Here is a 21391-nt window from a genome sequence, read left to right as displayed (position 1 = left end):
AACGCGACAGTCTATTATTGTTCTTAGAAATGAAGGATATTCCATGCGAGAAATTGCCAAGAAACTGAAATTTTCCTGTGTACTACTCCCTTCAGAGGAGAGCACAAACAGGCTCTAACCAGAGGAGAAAGAGAAGTGGGAGGCCGCGCTGCACAACTGAGCAACAAGACAACTACATTAGTCTTTAATTTGTGAAATCAATGCCTCATAGGTCCTCAACTGGCAGCTTCATTATATAGTATCCGCAAAATGCCAGTGTCAACGTCTACAGTGAAGAGGCGACTCAGAGATGCTGGCCTTCAGGGCAGAGTGGCAAAGAAAAAGCCATATCTGAGACTGGCTAATAAAAGGAAAAGATTAATATGGGCAAAAGAACACAGACATTGGACAGAGGAAGATTGGAGAGAAGTGTTATGAATGAATCGAAGTTTGAGGTGTTTGAATCACACAGAAGAACATTTGTGAGACGCAGAACTACTGAGAAGATGCTGGAAGACTGCCTGACGCCATCTGTCAAGCATGGTGGAGGTAATGTGATGGTCTGCGGTTGCTTTGGTGCTGGTTAAGTGGGAGATTTGTACAATGGATTTTGAATAAGGAAGGCTATCACTCCATTTTACAACGCCATGCCATACCCTGTGGACAACGCTTGATTGGAGCCAATTTCATCCTACAACAGGGCAATGACCCAAAGCACACCTCCAAATTATGCAGGAACTATTTAGGGAAGAAGCAGGCAGCTGGTATTCTACCTGTAATGGAGTGGCCAGCCCAGGCACCTCACCAGATCTCAACCCTATAGAGCTGTTGTGGGAGCAGCTTGACCGTATGGTGCAAAAAGTGCCCATCAAGATAATCCAACTTGTGGGAGGGGGGGGAAGCACGGGGCGAAATATCTCCAGATTACCTCCGCAAATTAACAGCTAGAATGCCAAAGGTCTGCAAAACTGGAATTGCTGCAAAGGAGCATTCTGTGCCGAAAGCAAAGAGTGAAGAGAAAATTATTATTTCAAGTAACAATCATTATTTCTAACCTCGTCACTGTCTGGACGATATTTTCTAATCCTTATGCAACTTATTAGATAAATAAAAGTATGATTTTTCATGGAAAAGACAAAATTGTCTGGGTGACCCCAAACTTTTGAACTGTAGTGTAATCCACTAGCAGCACGCCCTCCTTATCCCAGAACACAGACGCCCTCACCTTTAGTCTCTGATTTTTGCACCCTGAGCTTCTTTGGATGAGGAGAACCACTGTGCCTCCACTATTGACTGCTCCTTGTTTTCAGGGTCATACAAATAAATCTAGGTCTCATCCATAGTGACCAGTCCATCCAGGAAGTTCTTATCAGTCCGGAAACGCTGACAAATGGACCGGGAAGTTGTCACTCGCTGCTTCTCTGATCTGTTGTCACACTTGGGGACCCACTTTGCAGAAGCTTCCTCATGTCCAAATGTTCATGGATAATGACACAAACACATTCACGGGAAATCCCCATGATGTCTGCTGTTGCTTTGTCTGCAATTCGTGCATTCTCCAGTGTGAGGTTGTGCACAGCATCGACCATCTCCGGAACAACAACCGCTCTCGCTCGTCCAGGACGTTCCTCATCATTGGGGCTGAAGTCGCCCGTTTTAAATTTGGCAGCTCAGTTCTTAACTGTGGAATATGAAGGGCATTGATCCCCCAATGCCTGCGACATATCACCATGAATATCCTTCACGGACTTTCATTGCAGAAACAAGAATTTTATCCCTCCTCTGCTCTCAGTTGCTGTGAATATCGCATTAGACGCCGCCATCTTGGTTTCCCGCGTGCGAAGAACACTGTTGCCATAAGCAACAAACACAAAATTCATATATATTAGACACATAAGGCTTTCATGTGATGTAGCATTCATTATCATAAAAACAAAAAAAGATTATAAAGCCAAAGACTTATCAGCTCTTTGTATGGCGCAGATCAGCCAACTGGAATAAAGTCCATTTATACATGTCTGTAAGAGTCACATCAAGGCTCTTGGAGTAATGCATATGGAAATAGATTTCTGGTCCGCTAACATCCAGGAATATTTGGATTCCCATGATTCTGTGATTCCTCCTGGTAATGTATAAAATGCTACAGAGGAACACCACTGCAAAAAGTAATAAGTAAATTGACTTTGGGGTGAGAAAACTTCCTTTTGGGGGAATCTTTTTCTCCTTGCGGAGACATGACAAACCAGTCTGGCTGCCAGTGAGGGGTCTTATAGCTGCAATGCTCCTCTGGGAAATATTCAAACTGTCTCCAAGGAGGAAGGAGACAAACTCTAGCGCCACCTATTGGAAGTAGCAATCCTAAAAGTCAAAAGTGACTCTTTAAAGAGCCTTTTTTAGATAACTAAGGATTTATGCCAGATCAGAACCCCAATTTGCAGACACAGTGTTTTGGGGTGATTGCCCCTCGTCAGTTCAAAGTACTTTAAAAAGGGTCACTTTTGACACTTTAAGGATTGCTACTTCAGTAGGTGGCGCTAGAGTTCGAACTTCCTTTTGGGCACATGAACATTAGGAGCAATAGATTGATTCAGATCTAAAGTAGTATGTGATGAGCTGTGTACAAAAGGGGGAGGGGGTGAGCTGTGACCGCCCATTGTAAATGATGAATCCTGTGTTATCAACTATAGAGCGGTTACCTTTCATTGTAATCTTTTCTGTAATGATAACCTTACAGCACTTTCATCTGTACAAAACTGGATGTATGAGGCTAGTATTGGGCCTAGTGGCATGTGGGAAAATTTGCAAAAATCTGTCTCTATCCCACTCTCCCTTGCCCTCTCTGTTGCCCCCCTCCCCCGTCGAGCCCTTTCTGTCCACTTTTTTTTTTTTTTTTTTAATTCATTTGAGTTGAGTTTTTGGGATTTTTGGAACTAATTAATACTTTGCTATAAAAGATGAAAGTGGCGGCTCTGTGCTACTTCTGTTACCTCTGTTCTTTATTAGTTCTCACGCAACACGAGAAAGTCATAAATGCATGTAAAATAGCTGAGGCGTTTTGGACTATGTCTTTTTCTTTCCCATTCCTAGGAAGACAAATATTGTCCAAAATGCGTCAGCACTTTAGGGTTTTTTTTTAAAAAAAAATGTATTTCATGTTGCATCTGGATTAATAAATGACAAAGATTTTAACAGCAATATCCAAGGTCAGGGAAAATGAAAAGTTTGTGTTTTCTGTCTTTTTTTTTTTTTTTTAAGTAGCCAAGTACTTGAGGATGAATAATGGCCGGTGTGGAGGGCTGTACTGGAGACTTTTTTTTTTTTTTTTTTTTTCTTCCACTGATATCTACTTTTCTATAGAGTTATGGATTTGTGTTACTGTTGTCATTCTGAAAGAGTTAAACTTGTAACGCAATGGATAACTAACTATAAGGTATATTGTCAGCTCCCAGAGGGAGAAGGAGACCAATTCTGTCCAGATCCTGTCCTCTGCAGCACCGGTTAGAATAAGTGCCAACGGGTACACACTAAAGCAAAATATTGTGGGGAAAAATGTATATTTATTTTCTATAAATGCTATTACAGCTATTCATGAGAATACTTTTAATAACCATGTCATTGTTTTTTCTCTATAGATAAATTTAATACGTATGTGACGTTAAAGGTCCAAAATGTGAAGAGCACAACGGTGACGGTGAGGGGAGACCAGCCCTGCTGGGAGCAAGACTTCATGTTGTAAGTAGCATTGGCCTATGTGGTTTCTTCTGCAGGAGAAGTAACATGCCTACTGCCATCTTTGGACCATCCTTCAAAGCTGAACTCATAATTGTGCTGGGGTTTTTAATCTTTAACTAGCCTTCTAGACCTCACTGCAGAGCACAGGAGGACATGTGGCATTCATGAAACCCTGCTCTAGGTGGCATGCCTTGTGCAGATAATGAGCCAGCAAGGGGCAGATGTGAGATCTTGCAACACATGAGCTAACTGAAAGGCAGAATTATGATTGCTGCTCTGGGTATATATACCTGCATGGCTGAGCCTATTATCAGAGCCACTGTTGGTTGCCACAATGATAAGCTAACGGTGGAAGTTACATGCTACGTGGCCCATTCTCCAGGAGATTTGTGACATTGGCGTCGCTTATGTAACGTATGTAGCAGATCGCTCCATAGACCGGGAGCGGCTCTCTGTAGTCACCGGCGTGCGTGCGTTTGCTGTATACCTTGAGTCACTGACTAAGCACACCGGTCATATTTACCATGACGTCACATGGATCACACCAGCATTATAAACATTGGCAGCCGCCCTGAATGACTTCATTGGTAAATATGGACGTTTCAGCTTATCTTCAGCAATTATCATGGGAGATTTCTACTGGTGCAGTCACATTTATAAAGTGTGGTATCTAACATGGAGGGAGAGTGGCGTGTCCAGTCTTACAGGTTTTTACATATGGAAATAGGGGTAAGGCTGGAGAGACCCTTGTCTCCTAATAAAAATGATACTTTATTTGTAGAGATCGGATGTTCCAGTCATGAGATATTGAGTGAAGAAGCCATATGCAAATGAGGCAGGGGCGTGTCCGTGCACCCAGAAGAAGCACAGACACGCCCCCAGTGCACGGGCACGCCCCCAGTGCACGGACACGCCCCCAGTGCACGGACACGCCCCCAGTGCACGGACACGCCCCCAGTGCACGGACACGCCCCCAGTGCACGGACACGCCCCCAGTGCATTTCCCACCTGATCTTACTTCTATGCTTCATTTCTCATGACTGGTATGTCTGATTCCTACAAGTAAGGCCTCATTCACACATCAGTTTTTGCCATCAGTCACAATCCGTGGAATGTAGAAAAAAAACAAACTGATCCTGCGCTGGATCCGTTTTTTTTTTTTTTTCCTCATTGACTTGTATTCGCTATGGATGTCCTCACGTTACATCCGGCGTACAACAGAGCTGTCAAAAAATGTGTTTTTCGGATGGAGACGACATCCATAGTAAAGATTTTTTTTGTGCGCGCCGTAAAAACGGACAGCAACGGATCCGTCGCCGTCCATCATTTGGTGTAATGAAGGCCTTTGGGCGCAGGATCCGTTGTCTTCCATCATCCATCAAATGACGGAATCCGGCCACTGATCAGTTTTTTGGTTTTTTTTGTTTGTTTTTTTTAACAGAGCATGCTCAGATGATGTGTAAATTCATTTCTGGTCAGAAAAAGGCTTTTTTTTTTTTTTCATTTTTTTCCCCTTTTTTTTCTTTCTTTTTTTGTTCTTTTTCATTCTTTTTTTTTTTTTTTTTCCTTTTTTTTTTTTTTTTCCCTTTTTCATTCTTTTTACTTTTTTCTATTTTACTTTTTTTTTCTTTTTCCTTTCTTTTTTTTTTTTTTACTTTTTATTTCCTTTTTTCTTTCTTCTTTTTTTTTTTTTCCTCTCTTTCTCTAAGCCCCTACACGAATATCATATATAAAAACGTCTTGTGAGATCCCCTTTAAGCGGTCAACTGCCCTGTACACTATTTGCCACACAGAAAACATCTATACTACCCTCCTTACTACCTTTAACTCCAAACTAACCCTCCACATCCCCACTATTAGGTGCTTTGCCTCGCATTAACTAAAGTGTATGCAGGTTTATTTCTTGTTTTTTAGAAAAAAATAAATAAATAAATAAATAAATGCTAACGTAACAAGTTTGTGTAAACATTTTCAACTTTAAAAGTGGATTAAAACCTAGGGGCTGACTCACTGAGAGCGGCGTTTGGTAACCCAGCCCTAATGAACGGGGCTGCTGGAGTACGCTGCACCTAATTCAGTGAAGTTATGCGACTATATGACTTGGGTGAATCTCACAAGCAAATGCCGAACTTTGTTCTCTAGGTGATATTTTGCCATCTAGTGGTCATCTGTTCAAACTGCAACATTAAATGAAGGAAAAAAAAGTTTTAACTGTTTCTTAAATTTGAAAGTATTAAACGTCAGTTACACAAGTAACATCTGTACTTTTTGTATTTAATGTGCAGGGCAAACATACGAGGGGCTGCTGATAAGTCTTTGGCTTTGTGATTTTTTTTATTTTTTTTTGTTTCTATGGTAACGAATGTTACACCACATGAAAGCCTTATTTGTCTAATAAAGGTTTCCAAAATTTTGTGTTTGTTGCTTATGGCAACAGTGTTCTACGCACGCGGGAAAACAAAATGTCGTTGTCTAATGCGATATTAACAGCAACTGAGAGCAGAGGAGGGATAAAATTATTATTTCTGTAAGGAAAGTCTGTGAAGGATATTCATGGTGAGATGTCGCAGACATTGGGGGATCAATGCCCCTCATATTTCACAGTTAAGAACTGAGCTGCCAAATGTAAAACGGGCCACTTCAGCCCCAATGATGAGGAACGTCCTGGACGACCGAGAGTGGTTGTTGTTCCGGAGATGGTCGATGCTGTGCACAACCTCATACTGGAGGATCAACGAATTTCAGCTTAAGCAATAGCAGACATCATGAGCATTTCCCGTGAACGTGTTTGTGTCATTATCCATGAACATTTGGACATGAGGAAGCTTCTGCAAAGTGGGTCCCCAAATGTATGACAACAGATCAGAGAAGCAGCGAGGGAAAACTTCCCGGTCCATTTGTCAGCGTTTCCGGACTGATAAGAACTTCCTGGATCGACCGGTCACTATGGATGAGACCTGGATTTATTTGTATGAACCTGAAAACAAGGAGCAGTCAAATGAGTGGAGGCACAGTGGTTCTCCTCATCCAAAGAAGCTCAAGGTGCAAAAATCAGCCACTAAGGTGATGACGTCCGTGTTCTGGGATAAGGAGGGCGTGCTGCTAGTGGACTACCTTCAAAAGGGTTCCACCATCAATGCAAGGTATTGCATTGAACTTTTGGACCAATTGAAGACCGCTCTAAAGGCCAAAAGGTGCGGCAAGCTGTCCAAAGGAATCTTGTTCCTGCAAGACAACTCCTCTGCTCACACTGCACAAGAGACCATGGAAAAACTGGCAGAGCCGGGCTTCCAGCTGGTTGACCACCCACCTTATTCACCAGATCTCGCTCCCTCCAACTATCATCTGTTTCCAAACTTAAAGAAACACCTCAAGGCTACCAAATTTCACACCATTTCTGATGCCATGGCTGCTACGGATGCCTGGCTTGAGGCACAACCCAAATCCTCCCTTTTTGCTAGGCTTACAGAACTTGGAATACCAATGTAAGAAGTGTGATGACAACAGTGGAGAGTATGTGGAATCAATGTAAAGCTTCATCATCCTATCTCGTTTCTTTCTGGGTAAAGCCAAAGACTTATCAGCACCCCCTCGTAGAAGGTGATTGTCTTCTCATTTGTCTGCCAGCCCGAATATAACCTTTGCCTAGATATTAGTAAATGACCGTTTAATTACCAATTTCCCAGGTTGGGTGTAAAGACTTGATCAAAATCCTGTTCTGGAGGTTACTTTATATGATTCCGTCCTCTCCCCAGCATCCATATTATTATGTATTTTGAGTCACCACTGGACAAGCCCTTTTTGTAATGGCTCTAGTTGGTTGCATAAATTGCCAAAAATCTACACTTCCCTCTCAGATCAGTTCCGCTCCTCTTCTCTCAGACCTGCTTTTCTCGCCAGTTCACTGATGTAAACCATCTCACCTGACGCTGCAGCCGATCGGTAGCTGCTGATTAGCGGCAGCCTTCACATTTCTGTCCGTTCTGGTTTACCAGGGTTGTTCAGATTGGGAGCAGATGAGGCACAGGCCTGAAAGTAGTATAGACTTTATACAACACCCTGCGGCTGGTAATAGGGGGTTATAGACCACCCCTTTTGAATGGTGGTATTACTATTAGTAGTATTAGTACGAACATTATTTTACTACTGGTGCTTATTTTACTGTTGTGATTTTCTAGGTATTTTTAACTATTGTTACTCTTACTATTACTAATATTCTTGCTATATTTATGATTATTACTGTTATTTTTACTATTTGTTTTACTATGACTACATTATTAGTATTTTTATTACTTTTTTAGTAAAAGTGGAATCTTATGGTTAATGTTACTGTTATTTTTTTTACTACCATTTTCAACTGAAAATGAGACCCTGTCTTATATTATAATTTGCCCTGAAAAATGTATTAGTTTTTTATTTTCGGGTTGGGGCTTAATTTTTGAGAAACACGGGTTGAGTCATACTCAACCCCCCCACCCCCCCCTCCAAAAAAAAAAAGGCAGACAGCCCCAGGAGAATTAAACTTGCCATATGGCGGACATCTGCGTCGCTCCCCATATGGTGATGCAGTACTGCTTCCTGCCGGCAGCACTGTGAGACGGAAGGTCCTGCGGGGGCGCGGCTGGCAGGACCTGCGGGGGCGCGGCTGGCAGGAACCTGCGGAGGTGCGGCTGGAAGGAACCTGCGGAGGCGCGGCTGGAAGGAACCTGCGGAGGCGCGGCTGGAAGGAACCTGCGGAGGCGCGGCTGGAAGGAACCTGCGGAGGCGCGGCTGGAAGGAACCTGCGGAGGCGCGGCTGGAAGGAACCTGCGGAGGCGCGGCTGGAAGGAACCTGCGGAGGCGCGGCTGGAAGGAACCTGCGGAGGCGCGGCTGGAAGGAACCTGCGGAGGCGCGCGGCTGGAAGGAACCTGCGGAGGCGCGGCTGGAAGGACTTGCGGAGGCGCGGATCAATGCATTCCACTGCAAATCTGTGTATGTGTTCCACCACAGGTCCTCCCGTTTCACAGCGTCCCGTTCGGGGTCGGGTGAGTATGATTGCGGGGTCGGTCTTCTTTCCTCTGGGGGTGTCTGCTTTCTATAATAAAGTGTCTTGCAGTATCTTTAACTTTAGCTACATGGACACTTCATTATTGAACCACAAGTTGGGCTTATTTTTGGGGTAGGCCTTATTTTTGAGGAAACACTATTACCATGTTATTACTACTATTGTACTAATTTTTACTATTGTTACTCCTTATTACTAATAGTAATATTAGAATAGCAATAATAACGTTAATTTTACGATATTTTTTACAAGTACATTATAATTTTATTACTATTGTTAGTCTTTATCATTATTACTATGGTAATATTATTGCTGTTATTTGACTATTACTGTTTTACTATTTTTCTATATTTTAGTATTTTTTTCTACGGTTACTCTTACTAATATTTTTATTATGATTATTATGACTTGTTACTACTTCTTTTACTATTATTACTCTTACTATTTTTTTCTACTATACTCCATATTTGTTATATATTTCATACAAGTGAAGGATAGAAATGTTTCCTGGCTGTAGAATGAATGTATGTAGAGGATATGTAAGTGCAGAATCCCTTAATCTGCCATCTGTGCTGGGGAAGGTCATGACTGCCGTATCCTGAGCCGCTTCCCGTCCGCTACGCTGTTGGTTTGGACGCACGGCGGCCGTCTGTCCTGATAACCGCTACGTAACATCCTCCGCGTTGCGTGTAGCTGCAGGATTACCCTTGTTGGCACTGAATGCTGATCTTTGGGCTGAGTCCTGGCACTTTTTGTCCCCATTTGTGATCTTCTCCATTCATACTAGGTATGTTGCTGACCTCTCCTTTTAGGTTTATTTTACGGTTGGTGAATATATTATTATATACATTAGACCTGATGTGTCCAGGAGATTGAGAGCGGGTGTGTTTTTAGTTAACTTTTTGTTAAAAAACCCCTCATTTGTATTTCTATTTTGTGCTCCCCCTCATGGATCCTCCCTTTGTAGTGTTTGCTATATGTACAGTGGGTCAAAAAAGTATTGTCAGCCACGAATTGTGCACGTTCTCCCACTTAAAAAGATGAGCCCTGTAATTGACATCATAGGTAGATTACCACTATGAGAGACCAAATGCGAAAACAAATCCAGAAAATCACCTTATCTGATTTGGCAAGATTGTATTTGCAAATTATGGTGGAAAATAAGTATTTAGTCATCTAAAAACGTTCAAGATTTCTGGCTCACAGACCTGTCTTCTTCTTTAAGAGGCTCCTCTGTCCTCCACTCATTACCTGTAGTAATGGCACCTGTTTGAACGTATCACTATAAAAGACACCTGTACACAACCTCAAACAGTCCCACTCCAAACTCCACTATGGTGAAGACCAAAACGCTTTCGAAGGACACCAGAAACAAAATTCTAGCCCTGTACCAGGCTGGGAAGACTGAATCTGCAATAGGCAAGCAGTTTGGTGTGATGAAATCAACTGTGGAAGCAATAATAAGAAAATGGAAGACATATAAGACCACTGATAATCTCCCATGATCTGGGGCTCCACACAAAATCTCACCCTGTGTGCTCAAAATTATCAAAAGAATGGTGAGCAAAAATCCCAGAACCACACGGGGGGGACCTTGTGACCTGCATAGAGCTGGGACTACCACAACAAAGGCTACCATCAGTAACCCACTACGCTGCCAGGGACTCAGATCCTGCAGTGCCAGACGTGTTCCCCTGCTTAAGCCAGTACATGTCCGGGCCCATCTGAAGTTTGCCAGAGCGCATTTGGATTATCCAGAGGAGTATTGGGAGAATGTGATATGATCTGATGAAACCAAAGTAGAACTGTTTGGTAGAAACACAACTCATCGTATTTGGAGGAGACAGAATGCTGAGTTGCATTCAAAGAACACAATACCTACTGTGAAGCATGGGGGTGGCAACATCATGCTTTGGGGCTGTTTCTTTGCAAAGGGACCAGGACGACTCATCCGTACATAAAAGAATGAATCGGGCCATGTATCATGAGATTTTGAGTGCAAACCTCCTATCAGCAAGGGCATTGAAGATGAAACGTGGCTGGGTCTTTCAGCATGATAATGATCCCACGCACACCACCAGGGTAATGAAGGAGTGGCTTTGCAAGAAGCATATATGAAGGTCCTGGAGTGGCCTAGCCAGACTCCAGATCTCAACCCCATAGAAAGCCTTTGGAGTTAGGCGAAACTCTGTGTTGCCCAGCGACAGGCCCAAAACATCACTGCTCTAGAGGAGATCTGCATGGAGGAATGGGCCAACATACCACCAACAGTGTGGGCCAACCTTATGAAGACTTAAAGAAAATGTTTGACCTCTGTCATTGCCAACAAAGGATAGGATATATAACAAAATATTGAGATGAACTTTTGTTATTGACCAAATACTTCTTTTGTAAATTGTGGTGGGAAATAAAACTTACCTGATGAGACAAGGTGATTTTCTGGATTTATTTTCTCATTTTGTTTCTCATAGTTGTGGTCACCTGTAATGTCAATTAAGTGTGAGAACTTGCACAATTGGTGGCTGACTAAATACTTTTTTTTTTTTCTTTTTTTTTCCCCCAAAAATAAACAACCCAAAAAAGTACTAGCACTTTGTTCCCTTAAGTTATCAGGGCCTAAAAATTATCTAAAGGCATGTAGCTAAAGAAACTAAGGGTACCTTCACACTTAGCGATGCAGCAGCGATCCGACCAGCGATCTGACCTGGTCAGGATCGCTGCTGCATCGCTACATGGTCGCTGGTGAGCTGTCAAACAGGCAGATCTCACCAGCGACCAGTGAACAGCCCCCAGCCAGCAGCGACGTGCAAGCGACGCTGCGCTTGCACGGAGCCGCCGTCTGGAAGCTGCGGAGACTGGTAACTAAGGTAAACATCGGGTATGGTTACCCGATGTTTACATTAGTTACCAGTGTGAGCAGGGAGCAGGGAGCCGCGCACACTGAGCGCTGGCTCCTTGCTCTCCTAGCTACAGTACACATCGGGTTAATTAACCCGATGTGTAATGCAGCTACATGTGCAGAGAGCAGGGAGCCGCGCACACTGCTTAGCGCTGGCTCCTTGCACTCCTAGCTACAGTACACAACGGGTTAATTAACCCGATGTGTACAGCAGCTACATGTGCAGAGAGCCGGAGCCGGCAGCACAGGCAGCGTGAGAGCTGCAGAGGCTGGTAACTAAGGTAAATATCGGGTAACCACCTTGGTTACCCGATGTTTATCTTGGATACAGCTTACCTCAGCTGTCAGACGCCGGCTCCTGCTCCCTGCTCGCTTCATTTGTCGCTCTCTTGCTGTCACACACAGCGATCTGTGTGTCACAGCAGGAGAGCGGCTTTGAAGAAAACGAACCAGGGCTGTGTGTAACGAGCAGCGATCTCGCAGCAGGGGCCAGATCGCTGCTCAGTGTCACACACAGCGAGATCGCTAATGAGGTCACTGCTGCGTCACAAAAAGCGTGACTCAGCAGCGATCTCGGCAGTGAGCTCGCTGTGTGTGAAGCACCCCTAACTCGAAGTGGATCTGTCACCAGATTTCACACCTGTTAAACCTGATGAATCTGTAGTGCTTACTGTCACAATGCAGTATAATCTTTTTAGGAAAGTTTTAACTCAGTCTAATTGGAGGGAGACTGACAGCCCCTCAATGTTCCTCCTCCCTGCTGCTGCTGCACTGCTCAGTACAAGCTGCAGGTGTCAGACTTGGTGGGTGAGTGAAGGCAAATACAATTTGACACTTCATTCTATAACCGGACTTAAAAAAATTCAAGTCAGCTTAAGTAATTACTCCAGCTTCTAAAAGACCAATTTTCGGACAAAAGTCGGGTCCAAACTTCCTGATTGTAGCATGCAGAGCAGGATCCCACAACCCTCCTCAGCTCCTCTTGCAGTGAAAGCAGAGGACAGGCACCACAGTTGCTCAATGGTTGGCACTGTATGGTGGCTTAGGGGTTGGCACTATATAATGGCTTAGGGGTTGGCACTGTATGGTGGCTTAGGGGTTGGCACTATATAATGGCTTAGGGGTTGGCACTGTATGGTGGCTTAGGGGTTGGCACTATATAATGGCTTAGGGGTTGGCACTGTATGGTGGGTTAGGGGTTGGCACTGTATGGTGGCTTAGGGGTTGGCACTGTATGGTGGCTTAGGGGTTGGCACTGTATGGTGGCTTAGGGGTTGGCACTGTATGGTGGCTCAGGGGTTGGCACTGTATGGTGGCTCTGTTCTATACAGTTTATATTGAGAAATCTTGTGACAAATACACTTCATAGCAGAACTCCAGCTTTGTTTTATGTCATGGCTGGGGTGGTTCTTCTAATGAAAGTCCCTTGCCCCTATTCTCATGATTACCTGTCCCTGTCTTCACCTCCTATCCCAGCACATCGGTCGGTCTCCAGCGATTTGGGACCTGCCAGCTGCTCCAGTATTTCCTGGAGCAAGCTGGAGGTCACGGCTCCGTACAAGTCTATGAGAGCCTTGTTCTGGCTCTCATAGACTTGCATTGAGACCTTGTGATGGATCATCTGATTTCCGTCGCCGCATGACCAGAGCAATGCCGAAAAAATTATGAAGACAGCGGACGGTGAATAGAAGACCTGGGGCAGAGAACTGGAGTGGTTCTTTAAACCTATGCTAAGAGGAAAATGATTTTCATAGTTCCATAGTGGACCGTGATGGCTATCTGCTTTTCACCGGAGAAGTGTGTGTCTTTGTGTGTGTGTGTGTGTGTGTGTGTGTGTGTGTGTGTGTGTGTGTGTGTGTGTGTGTGTGTGTGTGTGTGTGTGTGTGTGTGTGTGTGTGTGTGTGTCTGTGTGTGTTTTCCTAATGTTGTAGTTTTATGTGTTATGTGATGAGAGGAAGACGTGTTCTGTCTTGGCCCCAGTGGTGGTCAATATTTTTATAAATAATTTAGATAAGGAAACTGTAGGTAAACTAATCAGATTTGCAGACAATGCAAAGTTAGGATGGATAGCTAACACTAGATAAAAACAGATAAAGGCTAGGTTCACACACTGCATTTTTTTGACGCTGCATTTTTGTGCGTTTTTTGCGTCAAAAACCGCACAAAAACGCTGCAAAAAACGCACGCGTTTTGCCGCGATTTGGTGCGTTTTTTTGCTGCGTTTTGTTGCGTTTTTGCTCACTGCGTCTTTATGCGTTTTTTATCAGTGAACAAAAATAGGTCTGATGTCTGTCATTTCCTTCTTCAATGTGTTCTTCATTCTCCACTAGTGTATGCAGAAGAGCAGACAGCTGCAGAACTACAAGGCTCAGCATACTCCATCCAATAGTGTATGCAGGAGAGCAGACAGCAGCTGCAGAACTACAAGGCTCAGCATGCTCCATCCAGGACTGTATGCTTGAGGGAGAGTCAGGGGGAGCAGACCTACAAGGCTCAGCATCCTCCATCCAATAGTGTATGCAGGAGAGCAGACAGCAGCTGTCGAACTACAAGGCTCAGCATCCTCCTTCCAGGACTGTATGCAGGATTTCTTCCCCCCCCCCCCCCCCAAACAAAAAAATGACGTGGGCTTCGCCATATTTTTGTATGCTAGCCGGGTACAGCAGGCAGGTACGGGCTGCCCCCAACCCCCAGCTGCCTATTTGTACCCGGCTGGGAACCAAAAGTATAGGGAAGTCCTTTTTTTTTTTTTTTTTTATTTCATGAATTTCATGAAATAATTAAAAAAAAAAAAAAAAAAGACGTGAGCTTCGCCCAATTTTTGAGTCCAGCTGGGTACAACTAGGCAGCTGGGGATTGGAATCCACAGTGCAGGGTGCCCATGCTTTCTGGGCACCCCCGCTGTGAATTGCAGTCCCGCAGCCACCCCAGAAAATGGCGCTTTCATAGAAGCGCCATCTTCTGGCGCTGTATCCAACTCTTCCAGCTGCCCTGATGCCGGGTGGCTCGCTGGGTAATAATGGGGTTAGGGCTAGCTGTATAGCTGGCCCTAAGCCCGAAATTCATGGTGTCACGCCAATATTAGACATGGCCACCATGAATTTCTAGTAAAGATAAAAAAAAACCACAACACACAGAAAAATATTTTTATTAGAAATAAAACACAACACAATTAGTGACGCCATCTTTATTGAAATAAAGAACCCCCCTCCGCAGTAATCCTGGGTCAAGGGTCCCGCGCCGTCCAATCCGGATCCAATATCATCTGATGGGTTTGCTGGAAGGCAAAGCGATCAGATGATATGTCAGGATCAAGTGCCTGAATCACATCACACAGCAGCTGATTGTATAAAAGCCGATTTATACAATCAGCTGATGCATCGGTGCAAAAAAAAAAAAAAAAAATTCACTTATGTGCTGATTACCGGCAGCTCCTGGAGCGATGGGGCGGGAGTCTGATCCTGTCCGATCGCTGCAGCAGCTGCCGGTAATCAGGGATGAAGTCTCCTGACGCATCCGTTGATAACCGGCTGGGCGCCGGCGTCAGCCCGAGACTTACGATCAGCTGATGCGTCAGGTGACTGCATCAGGTGATCCATCGCCAGGTCCTGCATCCTGCAGGCATACGTACCCGGGGAGACTGCACACACCCGGAGCGGCGGTACCGGTAGGAGGATCTGGGAGCGGGCATGGCACCGGGAGTCTGCAGACAGGTGAGTATATAACTTTTTTTTTTTTTTTCTACTGTTCACTTTTGTTTTCGCAGCCGCTTCCACCTCCCGCCCAGACATGGCACCGCACGGCAGCATACATGCCCAGGACGGGAGGTGGAAGCGGCGGTGACGGTACCGGGAGGATTCACGCTTCTGTGTTTACTGACAGAAGGAATCCTCTTCCTGTACACGTCACTTTACTACCCACCTCCTGCGTTTATAGCTGCGTTTTTGGTCTTAGAAACGCACCAAAACGCAGCTATTTGCGTTTCTCATTGCGTCTTTCAACATCCCATTGCACTCAATGGATGAAAAGCGCAGTGAAAAACGCGGGAATAATTGACATGCTGCGTTTTTGTGGCACCACAAAAACGCAGCTGAAAAAAAACGCTGTGTGCAGACAGCAAAAATGAAAACTCATAGACTTTGCTGGGGTAGCAAAGTCATGCAGTTTTCTGAGCAAAAACGCATCCGAAAACTGCGCAAAAACGCCGCGAAAAACGCACTGTGTGAACTTACCCAAAGGATTCAGAAATATCTAGATAAGCCCGAACAATATACTGTAAATAATAGAATGGTATTTAACAGGGAAAATGCTAAATTCTAAATCTGACCAAGAAAAAATAAAACATCTACAGAATTAAAGGCATAGAACTAAGCAACAGCACAGGTGAAATAGACTTGGGTATACTAATACATCACAGACTGCACAGGAGTCAGCAGTGTGATGCAGCAGCAAAAAGGCAAACACAGTTCTGGGATGTATTAAGAGATGCATTAAGTCTAGATCACATGAAGTCATTATCCCCCTCTACTCTGGTCACACCTCATCTGGAATACTGTGTCCAGTTCTGGGCACCACATTTTAAAAAACACGTAAAAGAAAACTGGAGCAAGTTCAGAGAACGATAACCAGGATGGTGAGGGAACTGCAAACTCTGTCCTATGAGAAACTGCTACAGGATCTGGGAATGTTTTAACTTGCAAAAAAGAAGACTTAAGGCTACTTTACACACTGCGATATCGGTCCCGATATCGCTAGTGTGGGTACCCGCCCCCATCTGTTGCGCGACACGGGCAAATCGCTGCCCGTGTCGCACAACAGCCGTCACACATACATACCTGTCCGGCGACGTTGCTGTGACGGGCGAACCGCCTCCTTTCTAAGGGGGCGGTCCGTGTGGCGTCACAGCGACGTCCCTGAACCGCCGCCCAATAGCTGCGGAGCGGCGGAGCTGAGCGGGACGTAACATCCCGCCCACCTCCTTCCTTCCTCATAGCGGCCAGGAGGCAGGTAAGGGGAGCTTCCTCGTTCCTGCGGTGTCACACGCAGCGATGTGTGCTGCCGCAGGAACGAGGAACAACCTCGTTACTGCTGCAGTAACGAGATTTGAGAATGGACCCCCATGTCGCCGATTAGCGATTTTGCACGTTTTTGCAACGATGCAAAATCCCTTATCGGTGTCACACGCAACGGCATCGCTAATGCGGCTGGATGTGCGACACGAATTCCGTGACCCCAACGACTCCGCATTAGCGATGTCGCCGCGTGTAAAGCCCGCTTTAGAGGAGACTTTAATAGCGATCTACACATTTATGAAGGGCTGTCAGCGTGGTAGGATCATCCTTATTCTCATTTGCACATGGAAACACGAGAAGCAACGGAATGAGACTGAAAGGAGAAAACACAAATAAGATGTTAGAAAAAAACTTTGACAGTGAGGGTGATCAATGAGTGGAACAGGCGGCCACGAGAGGTGGGGAGGTCTCCTTCAGTGGAAGTCATCAGAGAACAGACATCTGTGTGGGGTGATATGGATCCTGCATCGAGGAGGGGGTTGGACAAGATGACCCTAGAGGTCTCATCCAACTCTATAATTCTATGATTCCATCTATGATCCCGCCAGAATCCCAATGGGATAAATACTTTCTTGTTGAAAAGTCTTCCTAATAATGTCACTTCACTGGGTTTCCCAATAAGCAACTCCAATGTTGGAGGGAAGTAGGCTGCGTATGTTCAGCAATTCTGTAGGTCTTTCAACTCTGGATTGGCGGGGGTCCAAAAATTTAACCCCCTCAACCTCTCACACCCTCACCTCGCTGCTGTCATTAGTCAGTTGACAATGTTACCAGATGGGAATTAACCCTTTAACAGCTCATCGGTTAATACAGATGTTTCTCCAATTATCATGATGAAACCTTGCCGACAATAAATCTGTTGTTGACATTAATGGGAGTTATATAAATCTATTGGAATGTGCCTGATGGAATGTCTCTTAAGGCGGACCTGTTCTTAAGGCGGACCTGTTCTTTTACACAAATGTTGCTGTTCTCATTCCTGACGTTAAAATTGCTTTCGTGCATATGTCATTCTAATATGTCCAAGAACTTTCATGATTTTAGTAATCTGTGACTTTCCATTCACTCTCTTTGAGCTGGTGGCTGCATTTCACCTATATTCTGCCAGCACTTTAGGTACTAGAACTTCCCTTTTCTCACTTCCTGCCATTGTCCAATGACTTGTGTGTAGTGATGGGCGGACCCGCAGATAGCCAGGGTCGGTGGGTCCAGCTGGGTAAAAAAAAATAAACAAACTTGGTCCGGGCCCAGAATTGATCCCGGATATTCTGGTAGACGCCGGTCCCCATATAAGTCCATGGGACCAGAATCTGGTGCTTTAAAATGGTGGTAGAGGGATAGGGGGACTTGAGCAGGCATGTTATACTTAGTTTCTGCGCGGCTCATTATCTTTTATTATATATATATATATATATATGTATATGTATATGTGTGTATGTGTATATGAATATATATTCAAAGTTTTCCTCATCCACCGGCGGTCCATGTGTCTTTGGTTGCAGTCACACGCCCCCATCCTGTGTGACTGCGTGTCTGACTGCAACCAATCATAGGCGCTATGTGTGCATCTCTATTGCTGTAAAAAGAAATAAATTGGCGTAGGGTCCTCCTATATTATGATACCCAGCACAGATAAAGCATACGGCTGCAGCCCCCAGCCGTCTGCTTATCTTGGCTGTGTATCAAAATAAGAGGAATCGCATATGGGTTTTGTTTTTAGTTTTTTTTGCTATTTTTTTTGGATTATTAAAAAAACATTGTGCACCTTTCCCCCCCCCCCCCCTTAATTTTGATACCCAATCATAAAGCCGGCAGCTTTGAGCTGGTATTCGCAGGCTGGGAGGCCCATGCATATTGCCCCATTGAATGCGACAATCCCGGACTTTACCGGCTCTTCTCGATTGCTCTGATGTGGTGGCAGTCGGGGTAATAAGGGGCTAATAACAGCTCACAGCTGCCGCTAAGCCCTAGATTAGTAATGGGATGTGTCTGAGACCCCCCCATTACTCATGTGTAAGTGAAAGTAAATAAACACAAACACCAAAAAAATCCTTTATTTGAAATCTACAAAAAACATCTTCTACCACCCCTTATTAGCCCCCAAAACACCCAGGTCCGACGTAAACCACATGAGGTTCCACGACCATTCCGGCTCTGCTACATCTGAAGTGGCAGCACACGGGCATATAACAGTATATAACTGCCCACTGTGAGCTCCAGGCAGAGAATGAGCTGCGCAATGAGTGGTGACGTCACTTCAGGTTATTTGCGTTCACAGCCGGAGGTTCCCACAGTCCTCCACCTGTGATCACAGAACCTCACCTGAGGTCATTCAGCTCAATAAGGTCAGGTAACGTGCAATCACAGATGGAGGACTGTGGGGAAACTCCAGTTGTGACCGGAAATAACCTGAGTGGCATTAACACTCATCGCTGTGACTCAGTCATTCTCTACCTGAAGCTCACAGCGGGCGGTCATGTTCTATGGCCGCTCAGTGTCACTTCAGATGTAGCAGAGCTGGGATCATCATTGGACCTCGTGTGGATAATTTCAGACCTGGGTCTTTTGAGGTTAAAAAAGGGGTGAAAGTTTTTTTTTTGTTTTTTTTTGTTTTTGTTTGTTTTTTTAAATATATTTTGTCTTGTAAACTAGATTTTTTTCAGTGTTTTTTCACTTAAAGATTAGTAATGGTGGAGTCTCATACACTGCTCCCATTACTAATCTAGGGCTTAATGGCAACTATGAGCTGTTATTAACCCCTTAATACCACCACACCAGGATAATTGGGATGAGCTGGGTAAAGTTCCGGGATTGTTGCATCTAAGGGCCATTTCACACATACGGCATTTCGCCGGATTGCCGAATCAGTCACGCTCCAGTACGTTGTTAATACTGTACAATGGCAACGCGGCAAGCTCCGGTCACATGCTCTGGTCACATGACAGCATGTGACCGGAGGTTGCCGCGATGCCATTGTACTGTATTACACTGTACTGGAGTGTGCCGGATCCGGCAATCTGGCGAAATGCCGTATGTGTGAAACTGGCCTAATGGATGAGACAATCCTGGGCAGCTGCTAGCTGATATTTTTAGGCTGGGGTAGTGCCCAGTAACAATAGACCTCTACAGTCTGAGAATACGAGCTGTCGGCTCTATCATGACTAGGTATCAAAATTTGAGGGGACTGTGTGCTGTTTTTTTTAAAAAAAATATTTAACCCTTTAGTGACGGAGCTAATTTTCACCTTAATGACCAGACCAAATTTTGCAATTCTGACCAGTGTCACTTCATGAGGTTATAACTCTAGAACGCTTCAACGGATCCCGGTGATTCTGAGATTGTTTTTTCGTCACATATTGGACTTCATGTTAGTACCAAATTTAGGACAATATTTTTTGCGTTTATTTATGAAAAAAATTGAATATTGGCAAGAATTTTGAAAATTTTGCAATTTTCAACTTTTTAATTTTTATACCGTTAAACCAGAGATTTCTGTGACACAAAATAGTTAATAACATTTCCCACTTGTCTACTTTACATCAGCACAATTTTGGAAACAAATTTTTTTTTCGTTAGGAAGTTAGAGGGGTTCAAAGTTTATCAGCGATTTCTCATTTTTACATCAAAATTTACAAAACCATTTTTTTAGGGACCACATCACATTTGAAGTGACTTTGAGAGGCCTAGATGACAGAAAATACCCAAAAGTGACACCATTATAAAAACTGCACCCCCCAAAGTACTCAAAACCACATTCAAGAAGTTTATTAACCCTTCAGGTGCTTCACATGAACAAAAGCAATGTGGAATGAAAAAAAGCAAAAATTAAATTTTACCTAAAAATGTTGCTCTAACCCAAATTTATTCACTTTTAGAAGAAATAACACAACAAAATGGACCCCAAAACTTGTTCCCCACTTTCTTATGAGCGCGCCGATACCCCACATGTGGTCAGAAACCTCTGTTTGGACAAATGGGAGGGCTCGGAACAGAAGGAGCAATATTTGAATTTTGGAAAGCAAATTTGGCTGAAATAGATTGCGGGCACCATGTTGCATTTACAGGTCCGCTAAGGTACCTAAACAGAAGAAATCCCTCACAAGTGACACCATTTTGGAAACTAGACCCCTCAAGGCTTCTATCTAGGGGTATAGTGAGCATTTTAGATCCACAGGTACTTCACAGATTTTGTTAACGTTATGTTGTCATATTGAAAATTTTAATAATTTTCTCAAAAATGTTGCTTTAGCATCAATTTTCTCACTTTTTCAAGCGGTAATTCCAAAAATTTGACCTCAAGGTTTGTTAACCACTTTTTTATGAGCGTGGTGATACCTCACATGTGGTCTGAAACCTTTGTTTGGACAAATGGGAGGGCTTGGAACGAAAGGAGCAATATTTGAATTTTGGAAAGGAAATTTGGCTGAAAAAGATTGCGGGCACCATGTCACATTTGGAGGACCCCTAAGGTACCTAAACAGCAGAAACCCCGCACAAGTGACCCCATTTTGGAAACTAGGCCCCTCAAGGAATTTATCTAGATGTTTGGTGAGTACCCTGAACCCCCAGGTGCTTCACAGAAGTTTATAACGTTGAGCCATGAAAAAAGAAAAATAAAATTTTACCACAAAATTGTTATTTCAACCAGGTAGCTTTTTTTTTTT

The 21391-nt window shown here is 44.1% G+C and overlaps 1 protein-coding gene across 3 annotated transcripts in view; it reads left to right on the top strand.

The window, feature by feature from the left end:
- Positions 1-21391, top strand: part of UNC13B (unc-13 homolog B) — a 436326-nt gene that overhangs the window by 80309 nt on the left and 334626 nt on the right. For all 3 annotated transcript variants that reach the window (XM_075327051.1, XM_075327042.1, XM_075327033.1), the window contains exon 3: positions 3612-3711. In XM_075327051.1, coding sequence (XP_075183166.1) covers positions 3612-3711 — 100 coding nt within the window. The remainder of the gene's footprint in view (positions 1-3611; positions 3712-21391) is intronic.

This window comes from Anomaloglossus baeobatrachus, chromosome 1 (assembly GCF_048569485.1).
Source record: "Anomaloglossus baeobatrachus isolate aAnoBae1 chromosome 1, aAnoBae1.hap1, whole genome shotgun sequence".
In the NCBI taxonomy this organism is placed as follows: Eukaryota; Metazoa; Chordata; class Amphibia; order Anura; family Aromobatidae; genus Anomaloglossus; species Anomaloglossus baeobatrachus.
Note: the sequence above shows the minus strand (reverse complement) of the source record. Positions and strands in the feature narration are given on the sequence as shown.